This window comes from Notolepis coatsorum, assembly GCF_963971535.1.
Source record: "Notolepis coatsorum genome assembly, chromosome: 12".
Classification (NCBI taxonomy): domain Eukaryota; kingdom Metazoa; phylum Chordata; class Actinopteri; order Aulopiformes; family Paralepididae; genus Notolepis; species Notolepis coatsorum.
Window position 1 is genome coordinate 22,459,996 of NC_140176.1, and position 14,251 is coordinate 22,474,246.

At 42.7% G+C, this 14,251-nt stretch overlaps 1 protein-coding gene across 1 annotated transcript in view; it reads right to left on the bottom strand.

The window, feature by feature from the left end:
* Positions 1–14,251, bottom strand: part of tgfbr1b (transforming growth factor, beta receptor 1 b) — a 148,428-nt gene that overhangs the window by 52,806 nt on the left and 81,371 nt on the right. Inside the window, exons 3-5 of the mRNA XM_084326295.1 lie at positions 9,059–9,334; positions 6,096–6,326; positions 1,570–1,737 (exon numbers count right to left, since the gene is read on the bottom strand). Coding sequence (XP_084182421.1) covers positions 1,570–1,737; positions 6,096–6,326; positions 9,059–9,334 — 675 coding nt within the window. The remainder of the gene's footprint in view (positions 1–1,569; positions 1,738–6,095; positions 6,327–9,058; positions 9,335–14,251) is intronic.

The window sequence follows — 14,251 nt, forward strand, 5'->3', positions numbered from 1 at the left end:
TCTGACTCACTTCTCACAAAAAAATTATACGACACGTGTGGGACTGTCGAGATGTTGGAGCTGCGCCCCGGGGTGAGCTGGCACGTCTGTGTGAGTGTGTGTGTGTGTGTCAGTGGGCGTGTGTTTGTGTGTGAGTGTGTGTGTGTCAGTGGGCGTGTGTTTGTGTGTGAGTGTGTGTGTGTCAGTGGGCGTGTGTTTGTGTGTGTGGGCGTGTGTTTGTGTGTTAGCTTGAGGCGCAGAGCAGGGGGGGAACAATGTAGTGAAGCAATATTGTGATAATGTTATCACATTATTATAGTAATTTAAATTTAAAAGTGCTAAATGTACGCACTACCATGTGAAGACACTGCATCTCGATATGTGGAGTGAAACTGTGGAACAGTCTAAATGTGGTGCTAAAGCAATGTCCAAACATGAGACAATTCAAACTGATGTATAAGGAAATGATGTTCACAAGGTACAGGGATGAGGAAGGGACTTGATATTCACGGGTGTTTACAGTTTTATTTTATTTCTTTCATGTTTTACATATATAGTTTTTGTTTTTTTGTTTTGCATATATATATATATATATTTTTTTTTTATGTTTTAAAATAGTACACTCATTTGAGTAGTGTAAAAGGGGTAGGATTAAATAAGTGTATACTTCTTCCTACTCCTTTTCGAACATGTAGATTGAGTTGTGTTTTGCTTTTGTTATTGTTTGTTTGTATTCATTGCATGTTCGAAATAAAGATTTCAAATCAAATAAAAAAATAGTCTTGTCTGCCTTCACGTTTCTTTTTATATATATATTTTCATATTTCTGGTGCACCAAAGTCCTTAGCAATACCAAGCCTTACTTACGATTGTTTACAAATGTGTAAGCATGCCAACATCAGACTGTGTGTGTGTGTGTGTGTGCCAACTAACCTGCGTGTGTTTACAAACACTAACTTATGTGTTAGCCTGCAAACTTGCGTGTGTATTATTAACCTAGCGCTCACAGTATGTTCGAGAATGTGTGAGTGATTGTACGCGATTGAACGAGTGAGTGAGTGAGTGAGTGAGTGAGTGAGTGATTGTACTTGAACGAGTGAGTGAGTGAGTGATTGTACTTGAACGAGTGAACAGGGGCGTAGCTGGGGGGGGTAGTTTAGGATGATTCCAAGGGCCCAGCACTGAAGGGGGCCCCCAATTTTTTTTTTTACTAGACATCACTCAGGTGTATTATTGATGCTCTAATTGATACTTTGTGTATGTGTGTGTGTGTGTGTGTGTGTGTGTGTGTGTGTGTGTGTGTGTGTGTGTGTGTGTGTGTGTGTGTGTGTGTGTGTGTGTGTGTGTGAGAGAGATATATAGAGAGAGAGGGGGGGCTTTGGTAGACTATTGCATTGGTCCATTCATTGAAGATGAACGCAATGCGACATCCTTTACTAGGCTCACCCACCAACAGTGCAGGTGCTGAACTGCTGATCCGAATGTATAGGTAAAAACCATATTATGCGTTTTCATCAATAAAAAAAAGGGCCAAAAAATGTTATATATATATATATATATAGATTCAGTATATATGAATGGTATCCTCACCTTGCGTGCCCACTATCTCCATGTGCAGGTGAGCCAGTCCGCTGGCGGTGGACAGAGACAGCTTGATCATCCCCTCTACCGTCACCGTGTAGCGGTTCAGATAGTCAAACAGGCTGCCGTGCTCATGGTAGTCTGACACCAACCACAGCTGAGTCCATGTACCGTTATCTAGAGAGAGAGGGGGGGGGGTGGAGAGAGAGATAGAGGGGGGGGGGGGAGCGAGAGGGGGATGGAGAGATAGGGGAGGGGAGAGGAAGAGAGCGAGGGGGGTGATGGGGGAGAGAGAGAGAGAGAAAGGAGAGGGAGGGAGAGATAGACAGAGAGAGAGAGAGAGAGGTTAATGAATATGGTGTTTTTGTCCTCCTTAGAGCGCTGTACTTCCAGATGGTAGGAGAGCAGCTGCGCCCAGCGGCCAACTCCCCACACACACACACACACAATGCATTACACACACACTCACATACCCACTGTGCACAAACAGGCATGTAACTATCCACACGCACACCAACACACACAAAAGAACAGACATATGCATAATAGGAAATGCACAATGCATCACACACGCGCACACACACACACACACACACACACACACACACACACACACACACACACACACACACACACACACACACACACACACACACACACACACACACACACACACACACACACACACACACACACACACACACACACACACACACACACACACACACACACACACACACACACACACACACACACACACACAGTTTTCATTATATCATCCTCTTATCTCCTCCTCTCACCAGAATTTGAAATGCTGATTATTCTATCCTTCCTCACAATGTAAAGCATGGTTTATTAAACCTCTCATGTCAAGGACCCGTATGGGATTCAGTTCAGAAGACAGCCCCCTCTTTCAGAGCCTAAACTAGTCAACTACAGTATACTGTACTACTACATAGTGTAAATACAATCCCTTATTGATTTGTACTAATCTAGTACTAGTAAACGAGTAAATAGGTGTGGATATCGAGACATCAATATCACCAACAGTATGGGAAATGTGCTTACCGTCAGAGCCAGAGTCAGAAATTGCAAGGTGCCAACCTGCTCATCAGGAGCAATTAGGGATTAAGTGTCTTGCTCAAGGACACTTTGACACGCTGCCCGGGAGGAGCGGGAATCGAACCAAGATTTCCCACGTAATGATGTAAAGGAGATATATCCCTCCCTTAAACACCACTGTGTAATCACCTCTCTCCTGCATTAGTATCCTATCCAGCTAATAATACACACACACACAGTAGTTAAGCCTTCCATGGTTGTCCTCTTCACAGCTCTGCTATGCATTCGCTGTATTGCTCAATTATGAATGAATGATCTATGCTAACATTGTATTTCTTTTTTTTGGTAAGGGCTGTCAACATTAACAAGTTAATTGCTGCCGATTAATTTGAAAACCTTCGGGGAAATTCTACCGCCAAGCAAACATTGAACTAATTTATCAGATTGAGGCTTAACTGATTAATTCTGTCTATGTTGCTGGCCAAAGCGATCTCTGCACAGAAATATTGGCAGTGGAAGGTGCTAATTTGGTAGAGCTATATGTCCTAATGAGATGGAGGTTCCCTGTGATCATTCGGCTGTCTCTTGGTCAGCTGCCCACTCTTATCTCGCCAGGTAACAGAGTAACCAGAAGTAAAACCTCGGGAGAATGGAGTGACTGGAAACCCGGGCGCTCAGTAGGCTTGTAGTATTCGATGTTACTCTGTGTTCAGGCATCCACTGAGTACATCACTTGCCCACCGCCCTCATTTGTTTTTATAGAAATAAAAACCCATTTAGAACATTTTCACATATCCGTGCCACATCAAATGAAAAAAAAACTCAAATTTGTAAAATACTAAGGGCTAAATCCACAAAGAATGGATTGCACGGAGCAAGTTGCACCCTTACTTAAAATTCATTATGAATTGAAAATAGGGGACCCTGATGTAAACAAGACGAAAGTCTTTCTCTAGTTTGCATCCCCTTAACTCTTTCAGTGCCACTCACGAGAGTTCTCGTGTTTTTTTATAGGTGGTTGCTAGCCACTCACGAGATTTCTCGGATTTTTTTTTTTTTTTTTTTTTTTTTATCTGAAAAATTATTGCATCACCCGAGCCTACCCGAGTATAGCCGAGGGGCGCCGACGATCACTGTGGAAAAAAGCGGCCCCTGTCGTCTCCCAGATGACATAAGTGATTTTGGAATGGACTCAATGAAAATGAATGGGGAAAAAAATCCGGTACTCCACATTTTCCAGTTCACTGATCCAGCCGGGGTTACCAGAGTTCATTCTGGAGCCTCAGATCCCCGCGGATCATAGAGATCTACTGTGTCGCGTTGGATCCATACACGTATCGATTTTTTCGAATGGTGATCAGGAATTGGAATATACCAGTTGGATACCATCTGATGTCAGGTAAGGACTCTATGTTATCAGTGGTAGGATAATCGGAGTAAGTTTGATGAAGTTATAAGCTGTTTTGTGAAATGTCTTCTTTCGGTTTCACTGTAAAACTCCGTGAGGTAATCAACGGAGCGATTATCAGTGCGCGGCCGTAATGTGCTTGCGTGCACGTATAATATTGATCATCTAGCGTTTATTTGAAAACGATTCATAAAAAGGCAGACGAATATCAACGTTGTGGAATATTCCACTAAAAGACGATTTTCATAGAATGCTCCAGAATGAGCTGTTTTTTATATCAAAACGGGGGCTTTTCTAACTGCTCTGAAATGGAAACGACGCGATAAAAAAACAATCTGTCTTCACAGCACTGACTGGAAAATAGTCTTTGATAATGCGATGGGCAGATTAGACACATAGCAATAATTTAAAACATAGATTAGGCGATATTAACGTTAACATTGGCGCCGATGGTGGCATTCAAGCAGTAAAACGGAAAACCAGGCGTGGCACTGAAAGAGTTAACAATTGTGTGTATTGAGCCGTACTGTATTGTACCCATTCTGCAATCTGTTAATAAAATGTTCATTCAATCAATCAATCTGCACGGTGATTGATTGAATGAAAATTGTATTAACAGATTGCAGAATGGGTACAATACAGTACGGCTCAATACACACAATTGTTAAGGGGATGCAGACTAGAGAAAGACTTTCGTCTTGTTTACATCAGGGTCCCCCATTTTCAATTCATAATGAATTTTAAGTAAGGGTGCAACTTGCTCCGTGCAATCCATTCTTTGTGGATTTATCCCTAAGTGTGTTATCAATACTTAAGTCAGACAACATTATAAACTGAAAGTGTTTGTGCGGACAGCAGAGCTATTTTACCGGAGCAGAGTCGCAGCATAGAGTAGCTCAAGTTTCACTTTCACTTCAAGTCAAGTCATCTTTATTTCTATAGCACATTTACAAATGACTAAAGCCAAACCAAGGTGCTTACAGTACTTCCCATCAAGGAGAGCTGTCACAAGAGTATTAATCATGGGAAATGTCACATCACCACAGCAACCCTAGCTCTCAGGTACTGCGCTCCAAGTCTGAAGTTAATCTGTGAATAGGTTTCATACAGGACTAGAGAGAAAAGGTGCATTGTCTCAGTACCTGAGAGCATCTGGCTCACAACATGATTTCAACCACCTCCACAGTAAAACACCAAGATGTCTGCGCAGTGCAGTCTATCCACTGCTCTACAGGCAGAGCTGTCGTAGTCAATGCCATCGCTGCTATTGGCGTTTCATTCAGAAAGGAACCCAAAGTGGAGCTGCATCAGACTCTGAGAACAAATGTCTTCAGCAAATGGATCGACTCATTTTGTGATGCATTTCTTCATCATCTACAGATGCATTTTGCTATATAATTTGTGTGTGCGTGTGTGTTAACTGAGATCGATGCATTCAAAAAAATTATCGTTTGACAGCCCTAATGTTTTTATATGAACCTTTTAGTACACTGCTTTTAAAAGGATCACATGAAAAGGAGAGGCCAACATCAATCATGCAACAACCCTGGTTATCGAATAAAAATAAATGAATGCATAAATAAATGAATGAATGCATAAATAAATGCATAAATAAATGAATGCATAAATGAATGCATAAATGAATGCATAAATAAATGCATAAATAAATGCATAAATAAATAAATAAATAAATAAATAAATAAATAAATAAATAAATAAATAAATAAATAAATAAATAAATAAATAAATAAATAAACAAATAAACAAATAAATAAATAAATAAATAAATAAATAAATAAATAAATAAATAAATAAACAAACAAACAAATAAATAAATAAATAAATAAATAAATAAATAAATAAATAAATACATACATACATACATACATACATACATACATACATACATACATACATACATACATACATACATACATACATACATACATACATACATACATACATACATACATACATACATACATACACAAACAAACAAACAAACAAACAAACATGAATAAAGAAATAAATACATTTCCGGGGAGCTTCTGGTATTTGCTGGTACCTTTGTTGTCGGCGGCGATGAAGCCCAGGATGTTCTCGTGTCTCAGCATGACCGTCTGGTAGATCTCGGCCTCGCGGAACCACGAGCGCTCCTCGCGGGACGAGAATATCTTCACCGCCACCTCCTCGCCGCGCCACTTGCCCCGCCACACCTCCCCGAAGCGGCCCTTACCGATGCTCTCCTGGAGGATGATGGTCCTAGCGATGGTGCGCTGGACCAGTAAGGGAAGGCCTACAGGGAGTGGAGTAAATAAACACAAAGCAAACAGACAAAACAAAACGCATGTGAATAAAGACACAAATGTGTACATAATAAGACAACTGTCCATGTGGGACACGCACTCACACAGTCACACACATAAAGAGACGCACGCGTGTTTGCATATGCATGCTGCACACGCGCATACATTACACACACACCGAAAACCTGAAGTGGAGCGGTAATAGTTTTGTTTTGGGTTCTGCTTCAATAATGGAAATTCAAATAGACTGCGATATTGATATCTGTACGTGCTGGAAGACATGTTTGCACCCTCCAACTCTCAATTTTCATCACGACTGAGTCGGCAAGAAAGAAAATAGAAGAGGCGTGTAGCGGAAGGAGAATGCAAATGACAGTGGTGGTGGGTCAGGACAGTAATGGAGGACTTCCATTGAGCTATAACATATACAGAATGTTCCACAGTTTAACCATTCTGATTTTGGCCATTAATCCTACTTAAAGTTATATTCTTGAATCAATTCTGTGGCATAGGCTATAGCTTTACCACCAGTGTTTAAACCTTTTCTTGAAGTTGTAAGCTATGCATTTCACTCCAATAGCAGCAAGCCATATACGTAGATTAGACATCCAGGGATCAATTAGCTTGATACTATCTTCCTCTGCCAAGTACAGAAACTAAAATCAGCCAGGCACCCCCAGTCCTTAATCAGCTAATGTGTATTACAACATTAACTTCACAACTGTTTCAATTGCAAATCGTTCTGTCGAGAGGGAGTGAAATCTGCCATAAAAAAACATGTGAGGTGTTTGTTAACATTGCGGTTAAAAAGGGAAATTATTCACACTATGTGGAGATAAATGTATTTCTCTCTGGGTTGCCAGGTTGCACAAAACATAATCAGCGTCGTGTATGGAGGATATTAGATGGTGTTAATATGGCAACGCTCACACAGAAAGACTGATTCAACCCATGTGTTGCATCAAAGCTCTAAGACATCGTCCTCTGCTAAGACTCCCTGTGTTCTTCATCAACACTCCAACATGCCATGACTGTCCATCAACCTAGTAGGGCTGTCCCCGACTAAGGATTTGGATAGTCGACTTTGATTTTGAAATTAGCCGATAGTTGACTATTAAAAAAAAAAGAAATAAAAAAAAAAAAGTATATATTTTGTATCATTCCATTTGGGCTGTGGGGGTGCTTAATGTCTGAAGGAGTCGACGGAAGGCTTCTATGAGGCAAAATGTATGCAATTGGTCCACTGATGGATACATGTTGATATTTGTCTGTCTAGTAGTGTGTTCATTAGATGGGTGAAATCCTCTTTCAGTGCCTCTGTGCCTGTTTTCTTAGGCAGTTAGCCTCGCTGGTATGCGTGCCATTAGCGTTAGCCACGCTTATAGGCCTCTTTTCTTTATGGAAAGAATGATAAAAAAATGTTTAAAAAAATATATATATATATATATTATAACACTTTTTTTTTTTATTCAACTAAGAGGTTGGCAGTCGACTACGGCTCCTTCCGATCGATTAGTCGACTAATAGGGGTCAGCCCTACAACCTAGTAATGGACCTAGTAATGGACCTAGTAATTTCTGTACCACTGATCTTAGTTTGGCCAACTCACTCAAGAGTTCAACAAAGACGTTGTGTTTTATCAGGGCTGCAGCGCTCCAGCTCCCCCCTCGCGCGTGCAACGTATTCACAGTACAATAAGTGACTAAACTCCAACCCATCCATCAGACCAAAAAATATGAACAAAGTGCAATGCCAAGCAGTTATGCATTCATTTTCCAGTTGTTTTTAGAAAATCCATGGGTGCTATATTTGGTGTCAGACCTGTATCGGGGAAAGGCTAGAAATATAATTATACCCACCAAAACCCCCAAACCACACACACCTCTCCACCCACCACAAACCAAAATCCAATCTGGAGGTGATTGAGTTGTAGGGGAGCACGTCGATTCCAAACCCCTTGCTTAGCGGAGCCAAGACCTCCACTCTATACAACTGAAGAAGCTGTATAGAATGTTTGATCTAGCTGGTTTAGCTACCGTTTGATCGAGTTGGTTTAGCTACCATTTGATCTAGCTCAGAGTTGGAGTGAATTATTAATTGGTTTCTGCTAGCTCGCTCAGCGGAGGGCCGGAGACACACACACACACACACAAATATAATAATAAGAGAACTTCGGCTGGGCTCTTCAATCAGTAGAACAACAATCTATGGACTTCATTCATGAACTAAAAATAAACCCAAGGGCCTCTTTCACATTGTCGTCAGCATGTAGACTACTATAGAAAACAGGCCCACACACAATAGCTATTGTGTATTCACTGTATTGACAGTGCGGTCGGTAGATCTTCAGCAGTCCAATGAAGTTATATTAAGAAGGCGCCGGCGCGTGTCTTCTCCTTTCTATACTCTACACCAGAGGTGGGTGGTGGGCCACGGGCCAAGTAATGCGATTGGAACATTGGATAATTTAATAAAAAAAGTGTAATACGGATTTGTGGATCGTTCTTTTTGGTTAAACCATTTAATTTTGCGTTTTTAAGATGAGTTCTAAAAATTGATTTCCCTCAACAATTCCTCAAGCAGCACTACTCGAGTAATTCATGCAAGACGTACTCGATCTGGGAAAACGTTCACCGTCAACATCACCCCACCGTCCCCCGACACACACACACGCATCCGTCCCACACACACGCATCCGTCCACTAGAACCCACCGCCCCCACCTGAGCCGGATCCGGAGGTGGTCATGTCATAGATGAGGTCTTTGAGCGTGGTGCCCACGGTGATGAAGGGGTGGTCCATGGAGGGGTCCTCCTCGTTGGGCACGCGGTGGTGGTGATGGTGGTGGTGGTGATGGGCCGCGCCGCCGGGCCCCAGGCCCCGGTGGCTGTGGCACACGTAGAACGTCAGCACCAGCAGCAGGCACAGCACGCACACGGGGCCCGCGATCACCGCCGCCAGCGCCACGGGCCCCAGCTGAGGCACCTTCACCGTCGGAACTGCTCATGGAACGGGGGGGGGGGGGGGGGGGAGGGAGAGAACGTGAGAGAGAGAGAGCAAGGGAGGAGGTGGGGTGGAGAGAGGGAGAGAGGAGAAGAGGGGAAGAGGGGGGAGAGAGAAGAGACAGTAGAGAGCGGGGTTAGGCTTTTTTTTCTTTCAACGTCCCTTTTTTCATTACACAAAAACAAAAAGTGAAGCGTCTCATCTCCACAAAACAGAGAAAGCTAAAAAAAATTAAAAATAAACGAAGTGAATCAAAGGCATTGTTTTAAATTCTCCACTACATCCACCGCCTCTCTATTACTGCTATTCTGCGGAGCGACAGCGGCATGTAATACGACTGCAGAATGCAACGTCTGATTGGAACACAGACGGTAGCTCTGCACAGAAAGCTGCTTTCGTCACGCGTTCAGATGCAACGCCAACAGAAATGTCATCTCACTAGTGCACAATTTACAAAAACAAAACCATTTGTAAACATGACCTATATCAATAGACTGTATAATAAGGTATATAGAGCATCCATAGCATGCCATTTCATATTCATTGCGAAGAAGATATATCCATATTTGCTCCATCAAGAGAGAAGGTGTGTCTGTTCGCCTCTGTTGGCGTCTTTCCATTCACTTTGTATGCATTCGTGTCGCCTCTAAATTCAGTTTCCCGGTGTAGCCACTTGAACGTACTGTTCGCCCATGTTTTCAAGGACGAGATGTCCAACTGCTTTGTAGAATTAGAATATTTTTTATTGCACACGTACATTTTTGCATATACCAGGAATTTGCCCTCTGCATGTAACTCATCCGTACTATATAGGAGCAACTACTGGGAACCAACTCCAGTTCTAATGCCAGTGCCGTGGGTGGAGGACAATGGCCGGAGGATAATCTTTGGGGTGCGGGAAAAACCCAAGCAAACAGAGGAGAACATGCAAACTCCACACAGAGAGACCCCCGAGTCGGGTTCAAACCAGGCCCTGCCTGCTGTGAGGCAACAGAGCTAACCACTCGTCATACCGCAAGTCCACTTTTACTTTTGTTCTGAAATTAAAGATAAGAAAATAACTTCACAGAGAGAGAGAGAGAGAGAGAGAGAGAGAGAGAGAGAGAGAGAGAGAGAGAGAGAGATAGAGAGAGGTTCTATTGACATAATAAAAGAGTTATGTTAAGTCAACTGATCACAAAAAAAAATAGTCTATCTTCACATTTAGTTGGTTGGTGGTAGGGATGCCCCGATCGATCGGCCAGCGATCGGTATCGGCCGATATTCAGTATAAATATGAGATTGGGGAATTCCGATAATGCTTTCTAGTCACCGATTGCGAAAACCGATCGACGATGACGTGAAAAACATGAGCCAATTCTCAGCGGAGTTGGTGTCATTGTCGCATGTTACTTAAAACATGTCGGCGGTGTGGAACTATTACAAAGTGTCTGAGACAGATGCAACAAATGCCATCTGCAATGTATGCCAGGATAAACCGTGATAGTCAGAAGGCTAAGGCGATCATAAGAAAAGTCATGGAATTCATAGGGCTGGGCGACCAGCCATTAAGTGTAGTCGAGACGAGTACTCTCTCAGCCCGCTACACTCTCCCAGCCGGTCGCTGGAAGAGACAACTAGCATGCCGTGAAGACCCGCCCTACTCTGCCTCTGATTCGCAGACTGTGGGTGGGGGGATGTGATTGGACCAAAACAGAGTAGACAGACACACAGACAGTGGAGTGGTCGGACATGCACAGACACTGCTTGTAGTGGATATAGCGGAGAATTTCGATTTGTTGCGTGTTGGCGCTGTCTCGCTCATAATACAGATAATACATGAAAAGTATAATTTGCTCAGAGTCCAGAGACAGTTGTGGTTCGGTCCAGGTCTGGACCGGAGTCCAGACTTTGAGAATGCCTGTGTTAGACCTACAGTATAATACTGCCAGCTGCTATAACAAAACCAAAAACGATCGGTATCGGCAGTGTATCGGCCGTGTCGGTGGCAAAAAACGCGATCGGGGCATCCCTAGTTGGTGGTATTATATTCCTCAAAATAAATAAGAGAGTAAATATATATTATATTCCTCAAAATATATAGTAATTTATAATAAAACACAAGATAATTGTGCCCTAATACTAAGGACACTGTAAGTGCGTAATGAAGAAACTCAATCCCATTGCCAAAAAACTTTGCCAACTTTGCCAAAACAGACCCGTGCCCATTTGATGTGAGCTCCAGGTATTGACAAGGCTGATGCTACATATATCCTACCGCATGGTCCCTAATGGCCACCAGAACCCAACCTGTAGATAGATAGGCAGTGAGAGCCAGCAGATGATGTCAGAATCTTATGTCGAAAACAGTATTATTCCTGATAACAGTATCACACATGAAACAGAAATAAAAGAAAAATAATACTCTTAGCCTTGTTGACTTTGACTTCCTTTCAATGCCTCTTCCAACACCTCCTTTACAGCCTTTCACAAATTCTGCCCACGAATCCCCAACTCTCCCAATAGTGATGTAGTCGATCATGCTATGAAGCCTTTGCATCCCACTTCTATTCCCTAGCTTCCCATCCTCGCTGTTCAGGTTCTGCTGCCAAAACTAAGCTTTGCATATCCAAGCTTTAAAGTACAAGTGTACAGCACAGGAATATACCAGCCAAATGACTGTTCTATTAGAGGGCCGGGTCGAAGTATACCTAGCAGCGCTTAGAATCAACTTTCTTTGGCACAAGAAAGTTGTATTTATTATCCAACCTATTGACTAGGAAATGAGAACGGATGGACACTCAAGTTTCTCTCTCGGTTCGAATTTAAAGTGAATTTGATCCCAACCCCCTCTGCATCCACTGATTAACTCCAGACCCAAACTAAACCTGACATCCGACAACTTCCAACTTACGGAAAATGGAGAGAGAGAAAAAACAACAAACAAAGAAACAAGAAACATCAGCAGATTCCGCCACCTCCTTCGTTATGTTGGGTCAGGTATACAGATTTTATTATTTTTTATAGCAGGCTAGATGTCAGTCAAGTTTGGACCTAGTCTTTCACACCGGCGGGTAGATACTGAGTGAGAAATACACATGACTCGGAAGAAATGTTTAGTTTTTTGACTGAACAGACGTAGATGGGGGAGGGAGGGAGAGAGAGATGAAGAGAGAGAGGGAGGATGTTCTCAGCTAGCATACTCTGTCAATACAGTTCAATAGGGCTTTTGCCTCATACCACTAATGAGATGCACTGATACCACTGTTCCACTAATGAGATGCACTGATATCACTGTTCCACTAATGAGATACACTGATACCACTGTTCCACTAATGAGATGCACTGATACCACTGTTCCACTAATGAGATGCGCTGATACCACTGTTCCACCAATGAGATACACTGATACCACTGTTCCACTAATGAGATGTGGACTGTTACCACTGTTCCACTAATGAGATGCGCTGATACCACTGTTCCACTAATGAGATGTGGACTGATACCACTGTTCCACTAATGAGATGTGGACTGATACCACTGTTCCACTAATGAGATGTGGACTGATACCACTGTTCCACTAATGAGATGCGCTGATACCACTGTTCCACCAATGAGATGCGCTGATACCACTGTTCCACTAATGAGATGCACTGATGCCACTGTTCCACTAATGAGATGCACTGATGCCACTGTTCCACTAATGAGATGCACTGATGCCACTGTTCCACCAATGAGATGCGCTGATACCACTGTTCCACTAATGAGATGCGCTGATACCACTGTTCCACTAATGAGATGCACTGATGCCACTGTTCCACTAATGAGATGCACTGATATCACTGTTCCACCAATGAGATACACTGATGCCACTGTTCCACTAATGAGATGCACTGATGCCACTGTTCCACTAATGAGATGCACTGATGCCACTGTTCCACTAATGAGATGCACTGATGCCACTGTTCCACTAATGAGATGCACTGATGCCACTGTTCCACTAATGAGATGCGCTGATACCACTGTTCCACCAATGAGATGCGCTGATGCCACTGTTCCACTAATGAGATGCGCTGATACCACTGTTCCACCAATGAGATGCGCTGATACCACTGTTCCACTAATGATATGCACTGATATCACTGTTCCACTAATGAGATGCACTGATGCCACTGTTCCACTAATGAGATGCACTGATATCACTGTTCCACCAATGAGATGCACTGATGCCACTGTTCCACTAATGAGATGCACTGATATCACTGTTCCACTAATGAGATACACTGATACCACTGTTCCACTAATGAGATGCGCTGATACCACTGTTCCAGCAATGAGATGCACTGATATCACTGTTCCACTAATGAGATGCGCTGATACCACTGTTCCACTAATGATATGCACTGATATCACTGTTCCACTAATGAGATGCGCTGATACCACTGTTCCACTAATGAGATGCGCTGATACCACTGTTCCACCAATGAGATGCGCTGATACCACTGTTCCACCAATGAGATACACTGATACCACTGTTCTACTAATGAGTAGAAACTTGCTCTCTACTGAGTACAGCTTTCTAGTTATTGAGGAGAGAAATGGATTCAGATGGACAAACAGAGTTTTCTCTGCAGACTTGCCAAACATGCAGTTAGAAATGATCATAAACAGCTTAAATGTGGGTAAATGGAAAAATCAGCTTTGTCAGTCCCTGCCCGCAGACAATCCCCATATGCAATTTCAGATTGATTGGCGAGCCCACCGAGGAGAAAAGTGGATGCAAACAAGTTTTCTGTGCAGACCTAAAAATGCTCATAAGCATCTTAAATTTGAGTAAATGGAAAAATCTGCTTCGTCAGTCCCTGGCTATGCCAATATGCAATTTCAGATTGATTGGCCAACGCAGTGAGGAGAAAAACGTATGCAGACAGACA